Source organism: Myodes glareolus, chromosome 15, assembly GCF_982192425.1.
Source record: "Myodes glareolus chromosome 15, mMyoGla1.1, whole genome shotgun sequence".
NCBI lineage: Eukaryota > Metazoa > Chordata > Mammalia > Rodentia > Cricetidae > Myodes > Myodes glareolus.
Genome location: NC_142040.1, coordinates 29,032,076 through 29,059,204, shown reverse-complemented (window position 1 = coordinate 29,059,204; position 27,129 = coordinate 29,032,076). Strand labels below are relative to the sequence as shown.

General features: G+C 45.0%; 1 protein-coding gene across 3 annotated transcripts in view; it reads left to right on the top strand.

Annotated features, from left to right (window-relative positions):
* Positions 1–19,279, top strand: part of Pik3r1 (phosphoinositide-3-kinase regulatory subunit 1) — an 85,915-nt gene extending 66,636 nt beyond the window's left edge. The window contains exons 1-10 of one of the 3 annotated variants that reach the window (XM_048442908.3): positions 5,766–5,912; positions 9,619–9,718; positions 10,505–10,603; positions 10,836–11,016; positions 11,233–11,358; positions 12,371–12,513; positions 12,721–12,897; positions 12,992–13,060; positions 13,575–13,745; positions 15,012–19,279. In XM_048442908.3, coding sequence (XP_048298865.1) covers positions 5,897–5,912; positions 9,619–9,718; positions 10,505–10,603; positions 10,836–11,016; positions 11,233–11,358; positions 12,371–12,513; positions 12,721–12,897; positions 12,992–13,060; positions 13,575–13,745; positions 15,012–15,201 — 1,272 coding nt within the window. In that variant the 5' untranslated portion in view covers positions 5,766–5,896 and the 3' untranslated portion in view covers positions 15,202–19,279. Of the gene's footprint in view, positions 1–5,765; positions 5,913–7,899; positions 8,035–9,618; positions 9,719–10,504; positions 10,604–10,835; positions 11,017–11,232; positions 11,359–12,370; positions 12,514–12,720; positions 12,898–12,991; positions 13,061–13,574; positions 13,746–15,011 lie in introns of those variants that run through there. The other 2 variants (XM_048442907.3, XM_048442906.3) reach the window with 2 other exon arrangements.
* The last annotated feature ends 7,850 nt before the right edge of the window (positions 19,280–27,129 follow it).

Sequence of the window (27,129 nt, the reverse complement as noted above, 5' to 3'; positions counted from 1 at the left end):
ATATTGTCCCTAGCGTGAGCATGACCATAGAGGAGGCAAGCATGGTATCTTCCAAAGGTTCCAAACTGCAGCAAACAGCGTTTAATGGGGATCCCTGGAGCTGTAGACAGAGTGCACCGGATGATGGATTCAGGAGCACTGGGTTATGTTCAGCAACTGCCTTTGGCCCCAGTGGGTAAGCATGAGAGTGGGGCCTGGATGTGGCTGTGAGCCATTAGACGGCCTACGCGGAGACTAACCACACAGGCTAGGAAGGAAGAGGGCACCAAGAATAGGCAGGCCCCAGCCAAAGCGCTGAGCGGCAACTGTTCACTTCCTCCTGACTGACATTGAGATGCACCCTGGAGAAAAAGCACAGCTGTGCTTGGTTGCCCTGTAGGGCTTGGGGTGGGGGTGAGGGGAACAGAGGAGTTGGTCATCATGGCCTTCTCCGTAACACCCACTCCCTGACCTCATCAGGCAGGTGACAGGGACGTTGAAATCCAGATGGGACTTTTACAAATGAATTGATTACTAAGGTCTTATTTGTCTGTTTTGGGGGGGAGGGGTGTTGCACCACTGGAGTTTAATATAAATGGATTAAATGTCTTTTATCAGACTGACTTCTAAAAGTAAGCATGTATCATCGTGTGGCCTGATACACAGAAGAGCATGACAGGTCCCCCACGTAGAAACTGGCATACTAATTTCAAAGGAGGATTAGTTCCATCAGCTCTGCTGCTGAGGATGACAAAGATTGAACATCCTGGATTGTCCCAGTATTTGTGCAGACTTTAAAAAAAAAAGAAAGAAGGAAGGAAGGAAAGAAAACAGATTAAACCCAAGTAATTCTTAAGCCCTCTCTGAACCGTTTTTCATTTCATGTGGTAATTTCCAGCCACCCTGAGCATTGTCTAGGTCCCTTGGGATTAAATGGATGCCTCACAGGTTCTCATTTCATGCTCCACCCACAAGAGGGTAGGGGAAGGTGCCTTCATCCTGAACACCTTTGGGCTCCAGGATAGCTCCAGCGCAGTGATTGGCGGGGTATCCCAGAAAAAGAAATGACCTCTTCAGCCCGGTGGGAATCCAGTGCCTTCCCCACCAGTCCAGCATGCAAGAGTCCCCAAGGGCTTTGGAACCTCATCTCCAGTGAATGCTCATAAATCAGGCATTTATCTAAACTGCCACTTTGAACAGAAGGGAGTCTTTGAGGGACCTGTCAATGAGGAGTACAAGGAGGTGTTTGTTGTGTGGCAGATAGATGGGTCTCTGGCTTCCTTGGGTTCTACCAGGTAGTAGTTAGAAAGATAAGGCTGATGCCTGAGGCCAAAATATCTTCTTAAATAAGGTCTGTTAAAGAAGCCTCTAAATTCAAGCTGGGAGTGCACTTCTAAGACAGAGATTTGGAGGTACAGTTGACGACTTTTGGGGGTAACTGAGTAGATAAGTTCATGGAAGAATACACCCTGAAAAGGGCCTCGAAAACCAGGCCCATTTCTAACTGGAGCAAAGGAAAATGGCATTTTGATTTGCAATGGACAGCAAACCAGAGTGTTTGAGGCTGTGCACTTTAGGTTGTGTACACTCATCTAGGGCATTCGTACACTGCGGTCGGTCCCTTAAGAATGTGTTTCTCCAAACTGGCCCGTCAGGCACTGACGTAAGGCCTCGTTTTAAGTGACAGGGTCATAAGGTACCACTGGGACCCTGGAGATACAGAGATGAGAGGCTTGCTCTGCTACCTGACCAGTGTATGCCACAGGGAGATCTGTCCAGGAGCTACCTTTGGGTCCAGCCTGTCCTGTCTGCAACCTTTGTATACACCTAAGCTGCTGGAACCATCTCAAACCATGGGGCTGTGTTCAGTGTCCAGCCAAAAAGCCTTCTCAAGTTTCTAGAATGTAATGAGCTAAACCTGAGGGAAGTAAGAGCCTATGGACCTCATGGAACAAAGGGCCGCAGGGCCAGGTGGGTAGCTTCGGGAACAAGGCTTCATCAGATACACAGTGGAGAGAAGAATGGGTCTCTCTCCCAGGGTTGTTAGGATTAAATGAGCTGACATAAACCGCGTGGCTTGGTGGGTGGAATGGCCTGGATGTCAGTGCCGCTCCCCCTGTCACCTTGCCAGTGTGCCTTTGCACGGTGCACAACATGTACGACTGTGCACAGCGTCCCCTGTGCCATCCACTTCATCTATGGCCCAGTGTGTGCTTTCTGTGCAGGTTAAAACGGCCCAGCCACTGTGTGTGTAATCTTGATTCCCTGTTCCCTATTCTTCAACTGTCCCGTGTTTTTTTTATTTTATTTTTTTTTTCTTTTTCTTTTTTCCCCGAAACTGTTAGTTTTATCGGTTTGGCTACGTTTCTAAAAGGCAAAGACAAAAGCTATTTCTCATTTTGATCCCTTCCAGTTACAGATCTGAGCACAGACTAGTACTCCTCCAGATATACTCATAGCACTGATAAACTTGGGTTTTCCAAGAAACTTTAGACACCAGCTCATTTTGTGTGTCCGGCGGCCCTGTGAGGTGAAGATTTCTTGCTCTTATGGAAGGAGGCACAGGTGCGGCCAGGTGATGCAGAGAGTGGGTTCTCAGAGCTCTGCTGTCAGCTTGCCTTCCCTCTATTACAAGAAGCCCTCAGTATGTTTAAAGCTGAGTGGCAGGCTTTCTGGAATTTCTTCCACTGCCCAGACATGGAGAACTAAACTGATCTCGACAGGGCAACCACAGCAGAAACAGGTCCAGTGAACACAGGGTACCTCTGAATACCGCCCATATTTTGGATTTCACGGACGTATTCAGAAATGCTAATGTAGCATAATTGGAGTCTAACATCGCACCGCCAAGCCTGGAGGAGGCAACAAGTGGCTCTTTCTCCCTCTGTCCTCCTACACCTGTCAGAGTTAATTTTTAACCGCTGGTGCATTGCAAAACATCCCTCCTGAAGAACATAATTCATGTGTCGTGTTTGAAATGCTCTGGGCTGGGTTTTTGGCTGAGGTGCAAGCAAATGCTAAGTCCGGGGGAAATAGTTTACTTTGCTCTCAATTTCCCCCTCCCCCATTGGGATTCAAATGGGGTCTTACCTGAGTTGTTTCAAAGGTAAGGAACGAAACTTTGAAAAAGATGCATAATCTGAGAGAGGGGTAGAGGTGAATGGAGGGAGAGCCCAGCTCCATCCCATTCAAACCAGCCAGTTTTACTCAAAATCTGCACCAGCCTTGTGAGCTCTGTGCACGTGCTGGGGGAAGGTTTTACTTTTGTTTTCAGGGCACAGCCTTCTCTGTCTCTCAAGGGACAGGATGGGTGAGGGGAGGTGGCCCTAATCACTGGGAAAAGAGTTCCCCTCCCCACTAGACAGTGGGCGTGCCTTTGCAGAAAGCCCTTAGCCTGCCTCTGACTTTTTGCATATGTAAACCTGGGTTTGTTTATTAACATGTTCTTCCTTAGTGTGTGTTCTTTGAGACCCCAGGACATGGAGTTATAGATTTACCTCCTACTGGATGGCCCTACTTTCTAAGTTGTGTTCTGTTAAAATTATAAAGGAACTCATTCCCTTTATCGTCGATGAATTATGATTCATTGAGTTTTTTCTGCTGCCTCCATTTTCATGGCTTTTGCTCTTTAATAGTGACGCTCAGAGTCCTTTGAGAAGAAGCAAGCTTTCTAGGTCTCAGATCCTTGGTCCCTCCATGCCTGGAGAGGACTTATTCAGGGCAGAAACCATGTCCCAGAAGTTTCAAACCCATGTTAATGATCAGAAAGTTTCCTGACTCGGTGCAATCTGCTGCAAAGCAGAATCATGGCCCATCTTTGCCTCTGGAGGGAGTTGTACAGAACCCCGGAAGAAAGGGATACAGGCTAGCTGGAAACATCCAGAAGGTGACGTGAGCCTCCAGCTAGACTAACAAGGTTTCCTGTGTCCTGGGTCTCAGCAGTCCCAGGTAAATGGGACACTGAGAAAGCACAGATTTTCTTAAAGAGGCTTAACAGCCAAATGGAAATTATTTCCTAGGTGTCGTGACATCTGTGCCTTTGGCTTATTAGTGAATTGTATATTCAGCAGCATATTTGTAATTATATCTCTTCATTTGTGGGGCGTCTTGGTTCTAGAGAAGGTGAAATGGGAAGTTTGGTTTTTTCTGAAACAGGAGTGATTTGCTCGATTCGGTCAGCAGAGGGCGCCCTCCCTAAACTTATGAAGAGCACGAATCTTATCAGTGGGGACAGATTCTTCTCACATTTGCAGCCCCATGGTAGAGAGTCCGTGGTAGCAGATTGATTGTGCACATTGTGAGGAAATTGTTTGCAGCAAGGTGTTCATGGCTATTTGAAGGCTTTTTGGGGTGTACTACTTTACCATAGATACCTTTGTTTTGAGACTCTCAGAGTTACATTTTAATCTCTCTAGAAGGTTCTGAGGTAGGTCCAGACAGGTATGCTTAAGAAACCAAGTGTCTGTTTCTTCCAGAGGGGCACTTTTAAAAAGCAAGGCAATGCATGAATATAAGAAAGCAAATTTATTTTTCTTAAGCTAAAAGGAGAAAACCAGGAAGCCAGAGTTTTGTTATAGTTATGTTTTTTTTTTTTCATGTGGCCTAAAAGAAAGTAAATTCCATTTCTTATCAGTTTTTACTTTCCTTGACCAAGGGAAGCTAAGAGCAGAGAATGGAGTTTAGTGCCAAAAATCTGAAGGTTGAGTTCTTTTTGTTTGGGGGTTTTTCCTGTCCTATAGTATGAAGGAATTGCCTGGGGTAATATCTAAATTACTGTTATGTTTTGGGTTTCTAGACTTTTGTGCATTTTATTTATGGTTCAAAAGATTAAAGTGGAGGCTTCTGTCTACACTGCAATGCAATGGAAAAGTCCCAGGAAAAGACTTGAATTCGTTTCTGGCCAGCCAACAACCCTAAACTTAGTTGCAACTTTCTCAAATAAAGGACTAGAATCCACAGGAAGGAAGATGTGCCCTTCTCTGCCCTATCCTTTGCCCAGCGAGCCCAGCAGGCAGTTAACCCAGTACAGACACACCTCTTAGAAAGTCCTAGGACCTTGAAGGTGAGCTGAAGTTGACCTCTTGAAAATCTGGGCTTGCAAGGATGCCCTCCTGGGGCTGCCAGCCCGTGCGCCTATGCGATGCTCTCTCTGTGAAGGGCTTTCCTGTTACACCTGCGGGGCCAACTGTGCCAATGTGTGGGAGGAGGTGGACACGAGAGTGAGGCACCCTGTTCTGGGCTGTTCCGAGAGGTTCAGGCCTTCACAAACGCGGCTTTGATTCTATTTTTTGCTGAACTAGCTGGGCCATTTCCTGTGCCGCTTCACTGCGGGGCCACTTGAGCCCCCGGAGCGGGGGCTGCCTGCGCATACAGGCACCATGGCCACCAGGGAGGACTATTTTCAGCGCTCCCTTACAATGCCCTTCTCATTTCCAGGGCGAAAATGAGCAAGTTAGCCTTGCCTCGGTCACTTGTCAGCCTGATGACAACTTTGACTTTGACTTGGGTGCCCCTCCCCCCTCCCCAAATCCCTAGCTCAGCAAATATTTGAACCTGCCCAAGTTAATCATGAAGCCGCGATCTTTATCTGAGCGAGACGGGCTAGCGTCCGCCAGGGCTCCTTTCTTCCCTTGTGCAGTAGCGCACCCAGGGGGGCTCTGCTTGCGGAGCCGGGGACGTGCTGCCGGGGCGGGGCTCGGGGCGGAGGGACCGGCTACAGCCTAGCCTGGGGGAACCGGCTGCCGGGCGGAGAATCGCGCGCCCCCGCCTTGCGCGCTCTCCTCCTGCTAGGTTTGCGACTGCCGGTGCCGGGCGGGCGGGGGAGCCTCGGGGGCTGGGCCCACTTGGTAGAAGAACAGCTTCTTTGGATTTTTTTTTTCTCGGTGGGATACTGGCAGTTCAAAGCGAAACCGCTGAAATGCATAACCTACAAAGTAAGTCGCTTTTCATTTATGCACTTCTCCGCACCGGGCTCTTTATCTGCAAGCCGTCCTCTCTAGTTTGGCTGGAGCGGGTGTGTATGAGTGTCTGTGTGTGCACTGGGAGTGTGTGCGCCTGGGTGAGTGTTGCCTGGGGAGAGCAGATGGGCGATTAAGGGAGACACTCCCTTCTGTCCTACGGGGGGGGGGGGCACTGTGGAGGAAGAGATGGCATTTAGGTTTAGAGTTTAGAAAGTGGGGGTCAGGAAGTTGGGACCAAGCCAGAGCTTGCAGAACATGGAAAATCACCTGTCTCTGACCTGCCCCTTGGGTTCCCTTGCCACATGGCAGCAGCAATCTGCAGCTAGGCTTGCTGTGGGAGTACTGCACACTGGCCCTTTCGGGATGATCCATGGGTTATACTGCCAAGTATAGGAACTTGTCCCTTTACTTTTTGGGGAAGACTCAACATTTTTATTCAACTATTATTTTTTTCCATCTTTTCTAAGGACATACTTCACCATGACTTTTACCATTTTTATTTGAATTTTAGGATAGATATTTGAATTTTAGTTTAGATTTACTTCAACTTACAGGCAAATAGAGAAGTGTGAATTGGAAATAACAGGGTTGAGTCTGCTGCTGTCTCCAATAAGGCAGAAATGCCCTAGGGAGGGGACTCAAGTGGACAGCAGCCAGGGAAGAGAATGCCTTGCTCCACTTCTAATACTGTGTGATTCCAAATGTGGTAAAAATCTAAAGGGGCTTCTGTGTTCCATCAGCCTTCCCACGGGTGCATAGCACACACCCCCACAGAGCCCACTCTCATTTTTAAAATGAAGCCACATTCACATTGGAGCCGTACCCTCCACAATCATGTAAATGTCAAGAGATTCTGGTTCACAGTGCCAGTGTACATGAAGCTCCAGTTCCCGTGACAGAATCACATGCAGAATGATTTAAAGAACTAAACTAAATCATTAGATTTGTAGAGAAATTGATTTCTTTATATTGAACACTGCTAAGAAGGAGTATTGTCCCCGAGTAAGGCGCTGAGCTAAAGAGAGAAGAGGGGAGGGCAGAGAGAGAGAGAGAGAGAGAGAGAGAGAGAGAGAGATTACATCACCTTTTTTTAAAGCAGCTAGCAGTGAGACGGGTTCCTGAGTGAGCCACTTGGCAGAGAGCACCTGAACTCTGCCTTCTGATATATGGCCTCTTATTTTGGCAGAAGCATCTCATTGTCCAGTCTTGTTAGGTAGAAACATTGAAATTTACCAGTGTTGACCATTATGCTATCATTTCTGCAAATAATAAGCGCCTTCATTCCTGCGCTGAGTTTGCATGATTTATTCTGTAAAGCCTTGTTTTGACCTTGGGATATTCTGGTAGAGGCATTTTGTTTGAGTACTGTCTTTTAGCTTTCCCCTTTTCATGTGGTACATTTATGGCCATGCTTAAGAATTGTGGAAGACTGTCTTAAATATTCAGAGCGCCTGATCCTTCCTGCCTCTCACATATAGAAGCGATATCTAAGGTCTGTAAAATAGAGCTTAAGGGCCGTAGTCTGCTGCCTCTGTAAGATTTTTATACCACGGACTCGCCAGGCTATCTCTAAGCCCAGATGCACTGAGGGACGGAGCTAGAAGCTGCCGGTGTATCAGCCGTTGTCAATCCGCCAACAGCGGAATGTACCATGCTGCAGGGAGTAATAAAAGGGAATTAGAGAACTCACTGCTGGAAGAGAGCAGGCAAATTAAACACCTTTCGAAACGAGGAGCGTGCAGACACTGCAGCTGTGTGGCATGGAGGCTCTCGGAGAGAGGCTGGGGCCGTGTGAAGCTGGCATCCAGGAGAAGCGATGAAGCAGGAGTGGTCTGGTGACATTTTTCTGACTTGATTGGCTGGGGCGTGTGATGTAATAGGTTACAGTGCAGCCCCGTATAGGTTTTAAAATGAATTCCAAGGCAGCATTACAAAGAAAGCCGGACTCTTTTCTTATAACTGGGCACAGCCGAGGAAACTCTCGCACAAATGTACACCACGGTTTGGACTATGGAAGACCTGGACTTAGAGTGTGCCAAGACAGATATAAACTGTGGCACGGACTTGATGTTTTATATAGAAATGGATCCACCAGGTAATACTGCAGTATTAATGGAGAAGCTAGTTAATTTTCTGACTTTAATTTTTTTTGGAAAGCTGCTGTTAACAGATTCTCTCGAGGTTGCTATTTTTACTAATTTGTTTCACGGTTTAAAATTAGTCTGATTAGAACTTTAAAATTAAACAGACTGTTTGACTGTAGCAGCACGCTCAGGCTGTATTTGATACAAGCTGGTTCTTGCTGAATGGCTGGGAACTGGATTCCACTTTTTCCGCTCCTGGCGTCCTTTGTTAATTATGATCCTTGGCAAGTTGGGCTATATTGTTGTGTGTTGTTCCTTTAATTAAGGGGACGTGTCCTTTGTGCTGTTTTCTCTGCTGGCTGTGGACTCTGGCAGCGTGGTACTTTGCTGTGATAATGCCGGGTGCTTGAGAAAGCTCGTGAGAGGTAGCAGTGACTCAAACTCAGGTCTGCTGACCTGAAGCGCTTGTGAATCAGATGTTGGAGACTAGCTTGCTCTCGTGCTGAGAGACTACCATGGCAAAAGACGTGGGCTTTCCTCGCCGTTGTAAAAGACTCTTGCTAGACACCTGAAATCTTCTGGGGGCATAAATTGAAAGAGTCACAGTGCTTTCAAAGTTAGTGGTATCAGATTTTTAGGTAAAAATCCTAGGCTCTTTTGGTTGGCCCCTCTGGGGTCAGCCCTCCCTGCAATGAGGAAACTCAGCAATGCCGAGGGCGTCTTGTCACCTTTCTGTCTGGACGTGCACACTGATTTGACATTGAAGAGGATAGGGGTTCTAACCTAACGTGTGGAGCACAGTGTCCCCCCAGCAGAATGGTGACTGAAGACTCAGGAGATGTAGGTCAGACAGGAGGTTCCTGAAGGGGTTTTGGCAGAGCCATGCCCAACAAACTAACATAGAACTAACATAGAGAAACCCAGTTCTTAAAACACCCTGCCGTAAAATGAGGGCTTTAAAAAAAAAAAATGTGATTACCGCGCTCCTACAGGACAGAGCAACCAAATTTGTCTTTCATAATTAAGGAAGCGAAGAAAGGAAAGCCAACTCCTGTTATTTCTGCTGCTCAGATGTTCCTAGTTACTTTCTTTAGATGGAGCTGCCTGGGCACACAACTTTAATACAGCTAAAACCTAGAGGTAGAAATGTCGACTCTTGGTTAGCATTGACATTTTCTCCCACAGCCAGTCCTATTTATTTCTTAACCTCTAGGTCTGTCTGTCTGTCTGTCTGTCTGTGTCGTCCTCCCCCCACCCTTCTGCACTACTTTTTTTTTCCTTTTTAGTTTTTGTTTTTAACCATATTCTGAGATTTCTTTTGAAAACAAATGCCTACTGTGATCCATAGAATTGTGAATTTCTGGTGTCCTCTCCCCCTCCCCCCTTCCACTGTAAATGTCTTAGTAAATTCAACTGCCTTTTAACTGAAAATAGAATTTTTGTGCATTTTTAATTAAAATAAAATTAAACCACTTCCTCCTTACTCTTCGCTGCTGCAATGAAATGTTGTTCAGCTGAAAAGATGGGATCCTAATTTGAAAGGTGCACTTGGAGACAGGATTGCAAACAACTTTCTTTTCCTCCTTTGCCTGCAGCACTGCCCCCGAAGCCACCCAAGCCCACTACGGTAGCCAACAACGGCATGAACAGCATGTCCCTACAGGATGCTGAGTGGTACTGGGGAGACATCTCAAGGTAAGGCCATGGGGCTCTGCCTTGCCACCAGATGCAGGGAGGCTTTCAGTAGAACAGAGAGCGCCAGCTTGCTGAGTTCCATTTTTAGGATGTCATCCAACATACGCATGAAGCATAGTTGGTTCTCTTCCAAAGACGACCAGAAAAGTCACCGAGCACCGGAGCAGTGTGGGTGCTGGATGACACAGGAAATTAAATACCCAGGAAGCCTCCCTGTGGACCGAGATGTCAGGGAAGCTCCCAGGGTGACAGAGCACTGCCCGCTTTCTCTCGAGTGAGCAGGACTTTAGGAATCCAGGTTATTGCTTCCCTCATAAACCCTTGGAGCTTTTGGAGTGGTTAGTGAGTGGGCTGGGAGAGCCTCTTTGTGGGCTGACTTTCTCTGCCGATTTATCAGGAACTGTTTTCAAAGGGGGAAAACAATCCTTGTGTTATAGAGATGCCAATAGTATAAGTGGGTGTATGTATGCATAAGTGTAGGTGTCATGCACTTATTTTTAGTAGGATGAATATATGACACTTCTTTATAAGCAAAGAAAAATTGTTAATTAGTTTTATGTGCGATAGTGACACGTGACCCCACAAGGACAGGAGGATGTAAGAGGTGGGACCTCTGGATTTTGTGCTCAGTATCTGTGAAGGCTAAGGGTATGGCCCAGTGGTACAGCAATCCTGAGTGCAGGAGGGGAAATGGGGTGTGTGTCTGTCTGTCTGTCTGTCTATCTGTAAGTGTGTGGTCTTTCAAAGTTGAAAAGTAAGCATGGTCCTTCGTTGTGTTCATTCCAGGGAAGAAGTGAATGAAAAGCTCCGTGATACAGCGGATGGGACCTTCTTGGTACGAGACGCGTCTACTAAGATGCACGGCGATTATACTCTTACACTAAGGTGAGCCAGGGAGGCAGCTGCAGTGGGGATGTCTGGGATGTCATGAAAGCATCTCTTCATTAGAGTTCTTTCTCCTTAAACCTGCACATAAAGTAATGGGTTTCATTATAGAGTTTCGAAACATGCTTGTTCTTCCCTCTCCCCGACTTCCTTCTCCTGTCTCCCTCTTCTAAGAGCCCTCCCACTACATCAGAAAACTTTAATAGTCATTAGTTTTCTATTGTATTTACAGGAAAGGAGGAAATAACAAATTAATCAAAATCTTTCACCGAGATGGAAAATATGGCTTCTCTGATCCATTAACCTTCAACTCTGTGGTTGAACTAATAACCCACTACCGGAATGAGTCTCTCGCTCAGTATAACCCCAAGCTGGATGTGAAGTTACTCTACCCGGTGTCCAAATACCAGCAGGTAATTTGATCAGCATTCCTCCCACCGCAGGAGCACAGGGCCAAGCCACTCTCCAGCGTGGAAAATAATTTGAAATTGGCTTTTGACAAACTTTTCACCATGACTGGAATTTCACAATGGCTGAATCAGATAACATGTTGGCTGTTTCAGTAAGGACTGTTACAGGAATAAATACCTTATCAACTGAGTTTTTCTCCCCCTTGTATATCCTTCCAGGATCAAGTTGTCAAAGAAGATAATATTGAAGCTGTAGGGAAAAAATTACACGAATATAATACTCAATTTCAAGAAAAAAGTCGGGAATATGATAGACTATATGAGGAATACACCCGTACGTCCCAGGTGAGTTTAAGATAGTTTGAACTAACACGTGTTATAATCAGATTCGAAAGAACAATTGTGTCTAACCCATTTCAGTAGAGCCCATGCGTATAAGAATCCCACATTAGGCTTGCTTCTAACTGGCAGGGTTGTTGTGAGCTTTCAGCCGATGCAACGTAAGTCCTGACTCGAGACTTCTGTTTAGGCCGGACTTTGATAATAGCTGCTAATGGCGGTTTGTCCAAACTCTGGGGTGGAAATGTCATACCCATCCCCTCTGCTGTGAGAAGTGACTGTGTCCACTGTGTTGATTGTCAGAGGAGAAAATAGCATGGATGATATAAATAATATTAATTGAAAAGACTGACGAGGTTGTACCTACATATTTAGGAACGCACACGCAATAGTTAGTGACAAAGAGGCCATGAATTTGAAAGAGAGGAAGGAAGGGTGTGCGGGAGGGTCTAGAAGAGGGGAAAGGAGTAAATGATATCATTATACTGTAATCTCAAAAAAAAAAATAAGTAAAAGAAGTAATTTTGAAAAGTGAAGGTAGATAGAAAATTCTCCACAAGAAACGTCTGTTTCCTATGTCCTTTAGCCAGAGTTTGTGAATTCCTGTTCAGCCCTGCCAACAGAGCGCGCGCCGGTTTTCCCTACCTCCTGGTCCTGTATTGAGGATATACAGTACAGATTTCTCCCCACCCCCCGCCCCCTTGCTACTGTTGTCTAAGCAACACAACACAGCTGTTTACATAGCATTGATGTTGTGTCAGGCTCAAGCAATTTAGAGATGATTTGGAGTTGATGAGAAAAATCGCACGGCCCCCGCATGGCCACGGCACCATTTCAATAAGGAACTTAAGCATCTGGCTGTTAGGGGCCAGGAGGGCCCCTGTACCTAAGCTGTTGGCGCCCTTGGAAGCCTGTACCGACCAGCACGTTTGCCTCGCATCACTAGCTAGCTTGTCTCTCACCGTGAGAAGTCGTGTTCTGAGAGGGATGACGTTGTCTTATGAAACTTGTGTTGCAGGAAATTCAAATGAAAAGAACAGCTATTGAAGCCTTTAACGAAACCATAAAAATATTTGAGGAACAATGCCAAACCCAGGAGCGGTACAGCAAAGAATACATAGAAAAGTTTAAACGTGAAGGCAACGAGAAAGAAATTCAAAGGTAGATGAGCCGCGAGCACCCCCAGTACCCATCCCCAGTACCCTTGTGACAGAAGTCACAAAACTTGTTTAAGACTGGTCAGACTGGTGCTCCCCATTCCTGGCATTTGAGCAATTTTAAAATGGAATACCCAAAGCTTCCTAAATTTGGGGGGACCTTGCGTGGTGTGCCCAGATACTTAGCAATACGTTCTTCTCCTGCCTGCAGGATTATGCATAATTATGACAAGCTGAAGTCGCGCATCAGTGAGATCATTGACAGTAGGAGGAGGCTGGAGGAAGACCTGAAGAAGCAGGCAGCTGAGTATCGTGAGATTGACAAGCGCATGAACAGCATTAAGCCAGACCTCATTCAGCTGAGAAAGACAAGAGACCAATACTTGATGTAAGTGTTTGAAACAGAGCCCGAAGGAACTGACAGGGGCTAAAAATCAAAGATGAGTCCTCAATGGTTTTTCTTTCTTGCAAAACTCTTTCAGGTGGCTAACACAGAAAGGTGTTCGGCAGAAGAAGCTGAACGAGTGGCTGGGCAGCGAGAACAATGAAGAGTAAGTAGCCGCCGAGGATGGGGGCAGCCGGCCTTAGCACGTCTGGCAAGCAAAACTGTGTCAGCTCAGTAGCATTAGCCAGTGATTTACAAAAGGACAGTTGAGCCCAGGCAGACGGGGCTGTTTTTTGTTTCATTTTGCTTGTCGTTTTCCCCGTAATTGTGTAAATCGACTCTGGTGTCCATAATGATGTCCCTGAGCTTCAGAAAAATCCCCAAATATTTTTGGAACAGTGAGAGAAAAACAGTTCTGTTTAGTTTATTTTGAAGGTGAAGTATATGTTTGGTTTGAATTCTTTGAGCACTGGCAGTCTTCTCAGGACGGTCTGCTCAGGTACCTAAGAGTGGTTGCCGATTTGAAGATGGAGATAGTGATAACTTCTGCTAGCGATTCACCCTGGGGGAGGGGTGGTGAGGAGGCGGAGTCCTCTGATCCACCTGCTTGAAAGGGGACCCTGGGGCAGGCCGGACTTCCCACTGCCCTCTCTCGCTCACCTTTGCTTCTGCCCGGGCAGCCAATACTCACTGGTAGAAGACGACGAGGACCTGCCCCACCACGATGAGAAGACTTGGAATGTCGGAAGCAGCAACCGCAACAAAGCCGAGAATCTATTACGAGGGAAGCGAGATGGCACTTTTCTAGTCCGGGAGAGCAGTAAGCAGGGCTGCTACGCCTGCTCTGTAGTGTAAGTAGCTCTGGAAAACTTACTCGTTATGTTTCCTTCGTTTACTCATTTGAAAGATCAGGATCTGAAAGCATGTTCACCTTGGAGGATCATATCCTATGGTTAGTCTGGCCAGACAAACCCATTAAGAACCTGACAGACACCTGTCACCATATAGTAGGACAGCTGGGACTTGGGTTCCAGTATTGGGGCAAGTTAATTCCTAGATATCTTGAGGTCTTTTTACCCCCTCATCTTAATTATAAACAGAAGTGGCCTTGCCTTCCCGCTGTCCCCACCCCTCTAAAAGCCAGTGTAGTTAGAATACAAGGTTAGATTTTGTGAGAACATCACCGAAAATAGATAAAGGAATTTTTCAAGAACTGACCAAAGCAAAAAGAGAGGTAGGACCCCACTGCAGTCATGCAGAGATACACCCGGAAGGAGGCATAGTTCTGTCTTGTAGCCTAGTTCGATTTATTTCATAATAGTTTAGGGAGTACTTTGAAAAGTAAAATTTGAAGGTTGAGCGAGATGTCTGTAATCCTAGCGTTCAGAGTGACCGAGATCAACATAGGCTGTGTATGGAGACCCTGAGTTAATCAAAAGAGTCACTAGCATCACTGGGACAAAGAAATAAATGTGCTCTGGTGTGGAAAGACACTATAAGTACCTTATATTCTATGGCCAATCACTGCTTCATGTAAGAGCTGTTTCTATAAGACAGAGAGAGGGAGAACTTTGGTTAGGACAAGAGAATGAGAGAACAGAATTCAGAATAAATGCCAAGATGGAGAGAGATGATGACATTTCCCGGAGAGCCTGAGACCTGGTGATCGTAGCTGGAGGAGAGCTAGAACGTGGCATCTTAGTGCTATCCATACCTAAGAAGTGGGGAACTGCCACTTGTCACATGCTTGCCAAATGTAACATGTCACATGCTTGTCATGTAACATGCAACCACACATCTATCAAGCACTCATCTCATATCTCACAGGCACCCCAATACGTGTGATGCCCCTCTCTCCTTTAAACCCTTTAACCATTGACCAGTCCAGTGAAGCAGGCCCAGATGATCAGCCCTTGTGTGTGTTGCTTGACCAGTAAAAGTGGCGCTAATAGATTACTGTGGCTTTGAGGCTTCGGCTCCCCAGGAGGGACACAGACCCCCTCACTGTGCCCTTCCCTGATGATGACTTTGTTATAAAAAAAAAAAATATCCGGCAGCATTCCAGATTGTCTGAGACCTGCTCAAAAGGCTCTTTTGCTTCCCTCTCCCCTCTCCAGGGTAGACGGCGAAGTCAAGCATTGCGTCATCAACAAGACTGCCACCGGCTACGGCTTTGCTGAGCCCTACAACCTGTACAGCTCCCTGAAGGAGCTGGTGCTACATTATCAACACACGTCCCTCGTGCAGCACAATGACTCCCTCAATGTCACACTAGCATACCCGGTATATGCACAACAGAGGCGATGAAGCGCGCTGCCCTCGGATCCAGTTCCTCACCTTCAAGCCACCCAAGGCCTCTGGGAAGCAGAGGGCTTCTCTCTCCAGCCCGACCTGTGAACTGAGCTGCAGAAACGAAGCCGGCTGTCTGCACATGGGACTAGAGCTTTCTTGGACAAAAAGAAGTCGGGGAAGACCCAGCAGCCTAGGGCTGTTGGATGATTAGACATTTCTAACCGTATTCTTTTTCTTTTCTTTTTTTAATTTAAAGCCACAACACACAGAGAAAAAGAAATGCAAAAAAAATCTCTCCGTGCAGGGACAAAGAGGCCTTTAACCATGGTGCTTGTTAATGCTTTCTGAAGCTTTACCAGCTACAAGTTGGAACTTTGGAGACCAGAAGGTAGACAGGGCTGAAGAGCCTGCGCCTGAGACCGCTTGGTCCAGCCTGGTTTAGCCTGGGTGTCGCTGGGTGTGGTGAACCCAGACACGTTGCACTGTGGGTTATTTCCTTTGTAATGAATGAACGATGTGGAGCAGAGAGGCGCATCTGCTCCCACGGGAGAGAACACCGATGCGGTATGTTCGGCGGAAAAACAGAAACACCAGAAAATGTCTTGCTTAAAACTTGTCAAACCAACAACAGAAAAATGAGTGCGGACAAGGGGACTTGAAAATGACATTCAGTATATAAAATATGTATATAATATTGGGTGACTAACTATCAAATAGATGGATTTGTACCAATACCAAATAGCTTCTGTTTTGTTTCGCCGGAGGCTAAGCGTGCAGCGCTATGCAATTCTTCATTTTTGCTATGTTGCTACCAGTTTCAAATACACCTTCAGAATAAGCTTCCTTCATCCCGATTTTTGTTGCTTGAAGATATTGTTTCTCGTTTTTGTTAATATTTGTTTTGTTATTCTTACTTTTTTTTTTTAAAAAAAAAGAAATGTACAGGATGCCAGAAAGGAAAATGGCTTAAGAATTAAAACTATGAAATATTTTACAGTTTCTCTTGTACAGAGTACTTGGCTGTTAGCCCAAGGTTAAAAAGTTCATAACAGATTTTTTTTTTTGACTAAATGTTGGGCAGGGCCTGATAAGCTTCAAAGCTGCTTTATTCAATAAAAAAGAAAAAGAAAATGATATATGATATGACAAAGTATTGCTGAGTCCAACAGTGTTGTTTTAAGACTCTTGAAATACGGTACCTGGCAATGTTTCTTTCCTAGTGAATTGTGAACTTCTCGAATCTGAAGGGGAAGGTAGCCGTGGGTTGTAACGGGGGTGGGGGTGGGGGTAAGGTGGTGCGCACTTTCTCGGGATTCCAGAGAAGGGGAGAACCATTGAAGAAGGGAGGCCGCTTGTCTCCGTCTTTCCCCATCTGAATGTGGTAGGCGTTACCCATCACCAGCAACCCCAGACCTACTGTAGCTCCATGCAGTGCAGTTGGCCAGCATCTCCGTTCTCATGAAGGAAGTGCTGAGTTTGTTTTGGGGTTCCTGGAACGTGCTCGCTTTGTTGTTGTTGTTGTTGTTGTTGTTGAACACACTGGTTTTCAAGGTTGAATCCCTGCATTTAGAAAAATGTGTTCTTTCTCTTTTTAATATTGGACTAGTCACAGCAGCCAGCCACCCTTCCTTTCAGCAAAAGCATGGTCTGGAAAGCAATCCTTTTCGTGGGACGTTTGTTATTTTCCTGGCTCTCCGTTCACTCTAGAACGGAAAGCGAGTGGACCCGAGTAGCTGGTCGCTGTGCTTTGTGAGAATTGTTAAAAGAGATACAAATGGCAGTTTCTTCTCACTCACATCCTTGTGCATGCTGTACTTCACGGTGAGGAAAGGGAGCAGGTGGTGGCATCTTTAGGACAAGACTTCGAGTTTCCCTACCCTGATGTACGTGTGCGAAGCCAGCGTGTTTGTCGGGAATTGTCACGTGCTGTGAAGAGAGGAAGCTAACCAAAGTCACGGTCACAGCCCTGGTAGACTCAAGGGACATCTCTTCGGTTTCACGTTCCCTTTCTATATCAGATGCACCCACGACTTTCTCTTCCCTTTCTAGACTGAGGTGAAGGGTTTTTGTGTCCTTTGGAATTTGCAGCCTAGTGGCTGGGTTAATGGTCTATAGAATGTAATGTTTTTCTTGCTCTGAAGTCACTGCCCACCCTCTCAAGCAGAAGTCAGGCAGCCAGACTGTGAGCCTGCAAACTTGACTCTAAGCTGACTGCGTCCTTATTGCCAGACAATTGATGATTTCCCTGGGTTTACTCTGGGCTTTGCAACCTCCAGTGGCTGCATTCTGCCATGCCACATACGACTGAACAGTCATTTATTTGTAAGCTAGTTTTGCAGGTGGACTTTGCTTTCTTTTCTTTTCTTTTCTTTTCTTTTCTTTTCTTTTCTTTTCTTTTCTTTTCTTTCCTTTCCTTTCCTTTCCTTTCCTTTCCTTTCCTTTTCTTTCTTTCAATAGCACATCATGTATACTATCAAATACAAATAACCTTCATTTTAATTTTAAAATGGATCTGAGATTGGCCATTTCATTACAAATTCTGTTACTGTTTTTGTACTTCAATGCTCTTTGCATGATGACTTTCAAAACCATCTCATCTCATAAACTTGGGTACAATAGATTTTCCATTCGTCAGAAGGCAGATGTCATTTGTCCCCTACAAGAGGGAGCTCTGCCACACCTGTCCTGCTGAAGGCCTTTTTGATGACAGGTTAGTATGCCCACCAACTCTGTCCTTAGAGAAGTTTGATCATTAACGTTTCCGTGATTCCATCAGGGCAGGCATCCAGAAGCGTTCATTGAGCGGCTCATGGGTGTAGATGGATACAGCACTCCTGATCTGTAAGTGTCCCGACATAGTTTTTCTCACCAACTGTCACGTCCTAAAGACAGCCAGACACTAAGCTGCCAACAGGCTGAGCTAGACTGTCGAAGTGGGAGGGCTGGGACCTCATGTCCCACACCAGAGTGGTCATAACCACATGAAAAGGCAGCAAGCGTATGTTTGCAACATTTGGCAACTTCACGGCCCTGGATATATGTATATATGTATATGTGCATGGACTGTGTTTCCAGTACACCTTCAGCCACGCAGATCCACAGTCGAGTTCAAGTCCATACCAAGCAGATGTCTAGTGCAGTGCTTGTAGATGTGTATGGGTCTTTTTTCCCTTTGGTGTTGCTTTGTGTTGTCTTATAAAGGTGAAAATTGTTGGCAAATGAAGTGAGAAGTTCATCATTTGACTTTTTTTTCTCTCTCGCTGGTTTTAGAAGCTATGCCCTTTCAGGGAGCGGGTCTGGATGGCTTGCTTTCCTGCCGCACCCTCGTTTTCAGTGTTGCCAAGTCAGTGTGTGTGTCTGTGCGCTGTCCTTGTGAGAAACCAATCGCTTTGTCATAGATCTGGTCTTGAACTAGTAACTTGTTTGGGAAGTCCTGCTGATGTTCCTTATTGGGAGACAGTTCCTGCTGGTTTTCCCAACTGTGCTTTTTGCAATGCATGATACCTAAGTCAGTTGGAAAGCGGGCTTTGCTGTCTGTTTGAATTTAGGGTCATTTAAGAAAGGGGCAGTTAAAAAAGCACAATGCCTCACATGGGACAAAGTTCCAAAATGCCAAATTCTCCTATTTTTTAAGAAAATCTAAATCTATAGTTCTATAAAATAACTGGGGGTAGGGAGGAAGTGGCTCCACTGGTCAGACTCTCCAGCTTCACACTGAACTTGTCACCATGAGATAGCATTGGCTGCCCAGGATGCTGCTATTTAAAGAAAACAAAACAAAACAACAAAAAAAATACCCCTCATTTATATGTGTGTATTTTTTAAAGCTACACTCTGTTCAATGTTTTTACAGATCTGTTTATATGACATTGATAAAATAAAGTTGGTCTTTTGACGAGAGGGAGGATGTGATTTTGACGAGAGGGAGTTGTAATTTTGCCTTTACAAGGCAACCGGGTGGGGGGGGGGGAGGGAGTGTGCCTCCTTGACATTCTGTTCAAGCTATAGATTCAGTGAAGCTATGTATCGTTTTAAGTTGCTTAATGCATTGTATTAGGTCCTCAAACAGAATAAAGGTTGTTTTGAAACTTAAGTTTCCATCTGGAATTCTAGTTTTCACCAGAGACGTTTCTAAACCTCCACCAACCCATTTGTTCCTCTTTCCTAACTCAGCTTTATAAACAGAAGGTACAAATTGGTCGCTTGGGTGTGCTCAATATTATTGACGTAGCATCTTAATGCTTTTATGGTAAAATTACATATGTCTAGGTGGTAGCATTTCAAGGCTTGTTCTTTAAAAAAAGCCTCATTTTGCTCCATCCTTCCTGTCCTCCACCCAACCTTAACCATTAGCTCCTAGTCCCTATGGCTTTGGATGGCTTCTGGTGTTGTCTTTTGTACACTGGGTACTTTAAACTGGTGCAAGAACAGAATGCCGTGGTGAGACCTGAGGTTATAAATGGGGCCAATACTCCCCTAATACCAGTTAGCATCACAAGGCCTGGTCAAGAAGCAGCTCCCCCACTGACATTTCCTGCTTGCTGGAGCTATGGCCACACCACTGTGTGTGTACATACGTAGGTCCCACATTTTATGTGTTGAGTGTGAGGCTGCTGGATCAGAAGACTTGAGCTAAGGGGAAGTGTGAGAGTAAGCCACTACCATGCCAACAATGACTGCCGTGTGTTAAGCCTGGCGGTGGCTCTGAGGTTAATGTCCTGTCTATTTCTAGCTCTGGTGCATCATAGAGCTCATTTCCTGGATCTTATACCCTCTGGTTTCCATGAGCGAGTCTTTCCATGGCTGCACTTTCTGCCATATTGATTGTCTCCTACAGGTGCGAATGATAGCCTGCGTATTCGCTCTTCGATAAGGCTCTGGTCAAGTTTTCCAAGTATCTGCAGTCTTGTGCTGTTTTTCACCCTGCTTTCCCATTACAGCCTCGTTTTGGTTTCTGAACCCTTTTGTCTGCTGAGTGAGTCTACTTACTTAATTCTGCCTGTAAGGAGCACTGACATGTGTTACCTAGTGGCAGGGATACATTCTGGAAAATGGAATGCCTGTATAATTTTGCCACTGTGTGAACGGCATTGAGCGTGTTTGCATGCACCTAACTAGCATAGCTTGTTGTACTACACCTAGGATGTATGGCATGAACCTATGGGCCTCTAGGGCCCAAACAGGCTACAAGAACGTGAGAGAAGATGGAGCACAAGAGCAAATGGTACAACGTGAACTTGAGCTGTCTGGGGCTACTGCCGGTGTAACATAGCAAGCTTCCGCAGAAAACACTTTATCCTTAGGAGTGTGCTCTAAAATACGTCAACTACGTAAGCCAATCCCCCAACATTTATATACGAGTTAGAAGATATTACCCCTATTCTACAGATTGGAAAAGCCTAGGTGTGACATGACTTACTCAAGATCCTGTAGCACGTTAGAACGTAGAGTGTCAAGGTCGTCTCACTCAAAGCTAAAGCACCCTCCCCACTCAGGATAGAATCTAAAGACTTCCCACGAAAAGACATGCATGGAACAATTCAAAGAAGGGTCACCAGGAGCTCTTCCTGCTAGGGAGTAAACAATGTGGCGAGTGGTAGCAAGGACGTGCTGGATAATGATGAATGGCTTGGAATAGCATGATGTTGCTAAGAACACAGCAGCATCAGTAGAGAGAACGTGGTGGTGGCCAATGATGAATGGTGATGTTGCTCCGAGCACATCAGCATCAGTAGAGAGAACGTGGTGGCCAACAATGAATGGCCTGGAATAGCATGATGCTGCTCAGAGCACATCAACATCAACTGGTACTTGGTTGGAATTCCAGCTCCCAGACTTCATCCCTCACTTGGTGACTCCAGAGCGGAGCTGTCACTCTACTCCAGCAAATTCTGCAGACTCTCTCCATGGAAACAAAGGGTTGAAAATGGCTACTTTATGTCACCTCTTCAGAGCACTTCTGGTAATTCGCACAAAACATATAGACATTAATGAGTACTAGAAGTGTTGCTTCATGATACAGTGGGTGCTTGTGGTACAGACTGCACAGGGAAAGGAAAATGGTCTAATTTGCAGTGGGAGAGGCCCAGCTGGTTTTACTGTTGCCTCTAACCAGCTATGGGAACCTAGCCAACTCATGTACCTATCCAGGCCTCCAGCTCCTTCCCTGTGAAAACCAAGTCTGAATCTAGGACTCTTTTTAGGATATAGAGAGGGAATTTGGTGAACTGAGAGAAGCATCTCCTTCCCCCAACACTCCAGTGACAATCTGACTACAGTTAGAGCCCACAAGCATGGCCAGTGACTACAGGCCTGTGGTCAGTCTGAATGTAATGTCTGTCAGTCCTTGGCAGTGTTGGCAAGATAGCCGAGGGACAGCGTTGCAGACCTGGAGCCTGGGAGTCCTGCTGACATCTTAAAAGCTGTCCTTTCAGTGAACCCAAACTGACAACTGAGTTCTTTCTACACAGTGTGTACGGAAGAATATTTCGAAACGACTTTTGACCACCTCCTGATGACAAGAGGCCTACCAAACCCTCTAGGCCAGTGGTTCTCCACCTTCCCAATGCTGTGGCCCTTTAAGTCAGCTCCTCATGCTGTGGTGATCCCCAAGCATAAAATGATTTTCATTGCTACTTCATATCTGTAATTTTGCTACTGTTGTGAATCCTAATGTAAACATTTGTGGTTTCTGATAATATTAGGAGACTGCTGGGCAAGGGTTGCTTGACTCCCAAAGGGTCGCGACCCACAGGTTGAGCCCCACTGCCCTAGGTTCTCAGTGGTGAATGAGTCTTTTAAGACATGATTGCTGAGCCCATTTTTTTTCAAACAAACAAACAAAAAAAGATTTTTCTTAACCAGTTTCTGAAACCATCGCTAGAAATAAGAATCGTGTGATGCATTTTGCATAAATAGATATAATAGATTGTTTCCTATCCAAAGTTCAGGTTATCTTCTTCAAAGGTTCCACTCTGTATCCTGTAGCTGGGTTTCGCTGTCATAAATCAGCTCAACAGAAAACCGCTGAGTTGCTTTCAAAAGGGGGACAAGAGGATAAATGAGTAGCCACCAACACACGCTCGCTTATCTGCATTTGGCTCTCCAGAAAGGAGAGATTCTCTTCTCTCTCCAGCACTCAATCACGATGGTCTGAGTGTGGCCGTAGGCTCAACTTGCTGTTAAATAAAACATTCCAAGCTATACCTGCCTTGACACATGTCCAGATCTGGCCCGTAGCATAAAGACAGGACACTGTACCTCCAGGACCGCCACTCACCACGTTAAGGACAGAGTGCCACAAGAGCTCCATCCATCACCAGGACGGCTCATTAAAATTGTTGCGGTGACTGGAAAATACAACGTCCGTTGTCTGACTAGCCCACTGGAACCAATTTATTTATAGAGCTTTCATCTCAGAGCACACTGATTTACTGTCCGGGCTTTCGCCAACCAAAAAATATGGAGAACTTTATCACAATAGAGAAGAGGTACTGGTCATTTTATCTCGTGTTTGCTGTCATCTATAGAGAGGCGCTGTTCCGCATGCCTTGCACTGAGTTGCTAAGGGTTGTGGATTTTTCCTCCCCTCTGGGATCAAGACTTTAAGAGTTTGACAGTGTTTGCTATCCATTCAACAGAGCTTCACTGAGAGGGCTCCATCCAACGATGACGAAGGAAAATGGCTGCCTTCAAAGAGGTCCGTTGTCTACTGGAGGCAAACTACAATGCCTGTCCTCTGTTGTTGGAGATTGATAATAGCAACGAACAATTTGCTTCCAGGTGACCAAGGGAGAGTGAAGCTTCACAGAACAGGGCACACTTCAAATGTCACCTAGTGGAGGACTGAGCCCAGACTTCTCATGGCGGTTTCTCCCAGCCTGTACTATTGAGACACAGTGTTCTACTTCTCCCATTGCCCTTCAGGTAATGCTAAGGGTTTCAAGTCCCAAAGGCTCCCTTCTCCACTATGAGTGTCTTGACGTATGAGCAATACCCTAGCTGGTGGAACTCTATTAGAAGGCTGTGGAACCCTTAGAAGGTTGAGCCTTATTGGAGGAAGTTGGGTCCCTGAGGAATGGGCCTTGAGAGTTTTATAGCCAGGTCCCATTTCCGGCCCACTCTCTGCTTCATGCTTACAGATGTAATGTGACCAGCTGCCTCATGATCCTGCTGCCGTGACTTCATGCCATGACCCACTGCATCCCATCGAAACGCTAAAACCCTTCTCCTTCAGCCATCCCTTGTCAATTATTTGGTCACAGAAACAAGAAACCCAGCTAAGACAGTGAACTCACTCCTAGAAACAAATGTCTGCATCTGTGGCTCCCATGTTGCAGAGAGTTAAGATGGCTGACATCACATAGTTCAACTCCAGGCTGGCTACTGTCCTCTCTGCCCAGGGACAGTGGCCAGGCCTTGCCTGGCTCTTTTTGCCTTGGTGTAATAGAAACGAGCTGCACTCAATTGCACATGCTCCTTTTATTCCGGATGAGAACCCCTCACCCTTGCTGTGAGATAGACTCACCCAAGTACCATTTCCATAGAACACATCTGACTTCTTAGTATCTGGGCCAAGATGCCACACAGAATGCAACGAGTTCATGACTGGCATCTCAATAATGTATACCAATAAATATGCTCCCTGGTCACATGTGTCTGTGATAGAATTTGTTTCCTGGGAATATATCTCCCACTTTCCACTTACTGTTACCCTGAGCATAGGGATGAATATGTGGTGGATGATGAAAAATGTATTTGCTTGACTTTTATTTTTTTTTAATAGAAGTAAAAAAGATACCCTTTATGTTATGATCAAATTTGTATATAGCCCTGATACGCCGTGAACTTGGTGACAATTCTGCTTCTACTTTCTTTTTTTTTTTTTTTTACTATATACATTATATAAAATAGTTACGATTCCTTATACCTGTATCTAAAATATTATTTTGTTTTTATTGGATCTTGGTCCTGCACTCTTGGATTTCTCATAAGCAACACACTAAAAATCACTGATCGGTGCATGGGTGATTGTCTCTTAATTATTCTGAAAAATATATTTAATTATTAAATACAAGTATACCAGATTTTTTTAAAAAAAGCATAACACACAATAGACACAAAACAAATAAATAAAGGGATAGGGGAAAGTTATTGATAACAAAAAATTATATTGGGAAATTTCCAATACCTGAAGGGAAAGGCAGCCTTCTATCAGCCAAGAAAAAGAAAAAAAAAAAAAAGACCTCGCAATAGCATAGAGGCTTAATGCTCCCATAGATGGACCTTGTTAGCACATCAGGAGATAAACATTTCCCATCCCCTGAGGACTCTGTCACAAAGTCTCTGTAAATGATAGTGATCCTTGTATAATATTCTTTGTTTTAAATTTTTTTTCAGAAAAATTCTCCGTATGATGCTTTCTTATCCAACCTGTTGATCAAAACCAAGTATGGTTCTAGAAAGCATTGAGGGCTAGGCTCAAGAACCTGCAGGAGGGTCATCCTGTCCCTTTCCCAGGACTCTTTGGGCCATATTCCTCAGGCCTCACCCTGCCTGAGAAAGCCATTCTGCAAGGTATACAGAAAAAAAGGGCGGTGAAATTAGGGTCAGCTGCTTGAATGCTGTACTCTCACGGGCCAACGGCTCAGTGGGAAATGGCATGCCGCTTGATAGTAGCTTCAGGGTGTACATGAATAATGGGTGGTACAACTTTCCTTGACATTGTGAAGTCTAGACTCTGTACTCCCCCACTAGACATCGACTCGTCCTGGTGTCCAACCTCATGTGGCACTATAGTTCATTGTTCTCACCTACCACACGTTTTTGGGTTGAATTGTTTATACTTCCTTTGAAGGATGACAGTACTAGCGATCAAACCCAGGGTCGAGAAAGAGAGGATCGTTCTTTAAGTTCTGTATGCTAGAGAACCCTGCCTAAAGAGTGCCCACTGAAAGCCTACCCATAGGACTCTTTGGAGAAGCCTGAACCAACTTTGTTTCTAATACATGGGTACACATGACTTGGAGAAAGAAGTATAGTTTCATCTAGCTCTGGCAAGCGTCCTATTCTTGGCTGGGCTACGTAGCATTGAGGCAGGTAAGAGAAACGTAAGATTCTATGGCCACCTCATCCCTTCCTTGTTCCTGTTTTCCCACATTGTCAGACTAATGTGAGCTTATGCTCTGTGGCTGTGCCATTTCAGGAGAAATTGGCTCACAGTTTCAGGTTAAAGTCCATCATGGGGGAGGTATCAGTGGCGGGAACTTGAGAGGCCTGTCATACTTCAGCCACAATAAAGGGCAGAGAGCAATGGATTAATGAATCCATACCTGAGAAAAATTAGCTTACTTTCTCCACTCCTGCACAATCCAGGATTCCCCTATTCAGCGGATGTTGCACCCACAGTAGAAGGGCTTTCCCGATAATCAAGACATGCCCACACGGCAACCAAGTCTAGACAAATCCTGATAGAGACTTGCTTTGCAAATGATTCTAGACTATTAATTTGATGGTTAAAACTAACCATCACAGGGTGTGAGGACCACACAGGGGGCATTGGAATTCCTACTCTACTTCTCCCCATGTTGCCTGTGAACTTCTGCCACTGTTTGGTCAGAAGGCACATGTCTCAGGTAACCTCATCACTGCTGGGGCTGCCAGTGCCAGGGACTCTTGTTAGTAGCACGCTAACTAGCATCGATGACCATCATCATATAATTGGGGGTGCACCATTTTCGTTGTAGGGGTAGGTAAACAGTGAATGGCCACCATCAACTGTTGTCTCTACCACAACTCTTTCAGGACCTTAAGGACAATGAGTTTAATTTTTTTCACAGTATATACTTTGCCCAAACCATTAATGATAGCCAAAGAAGCTATAGGTATGCTACTGTGGTGCTGGGCCAGAAACAAAACAGAAATGTTATAATAAATCAATACCCTAGATACATCTTCAAGAGAAAACGACCTCTAAGACTACCTCAAAACAGTGGCAGAGAAGCCCAATCTATCAAATGCACAAATTTCAATGCAAAAGACTGAGAGTAGGAAAAAATAAGGTAGTATAATTCTACTAAAAGAACACAGTAGTTCTCTGGAAATGGGTTCCAAAAAATTAATACGGGGAAGATATATGATAGACAGTTCAAAAGAATGATTATTAAAAAGTTCAATAAGATCTGAGAACATGTAAATAAGCAGTTCACTGAAATAATGTTGATACAGAATAAAAATAAATCAAATAGAGTTTTTGAAAAGAACCTTACAGAAAATAAGCATTTGAAAACTAACTCAATAAATCAATTAATTAATCAAAATCTTCAACAATGGACTAGATTAAATGGAGAAAAATCTGAACTCAAATCTAGGCCTTTTTATTATAACTCAGTCAGATTGAAAAAAGAAACAAACAGATAAATAAGTCAATAAATAATAAAGAAAGGAAACAAAGAGAAGTTAAAAAATGGAAGCATTCAAGGCTTTCAAGGGACCACTTAGTGAATAACTACCTGCATTTAAATACCCAAAGATAACTGGAAAAAAAAGTTAATAAGCACAGAAAACCTAGTCAGGGTATTAGAAAACTTCTTCAGTCTTGGGAAATATATAATCATATGCTGGAGGCTTATAGAACTACAAATAGACATGATCAGAAAAGATTCTCACTTCAGCATATTATAGTCAAACTGTTAAAGTAAAAAGAAAGATTCTAGAATCTTACAATGTGCCGAGACCCATTTTAAGGCTAACCCCATTATACTAATAGCAGGCTTCTTAGAAGAAACCCTAAAGGCCTAGAGGAAATGGAATTATGTATTCCAAGTTCTGAAGCAAAGTGACTGCCAGTCAAGAATGTTATACCCAGCAAGAAAGGCTGTCCTTCAGAGCAAGGGTGAATAAAATCCTTCCGAGACAAGCAAACACAAAAGATGCTTAAGAGAG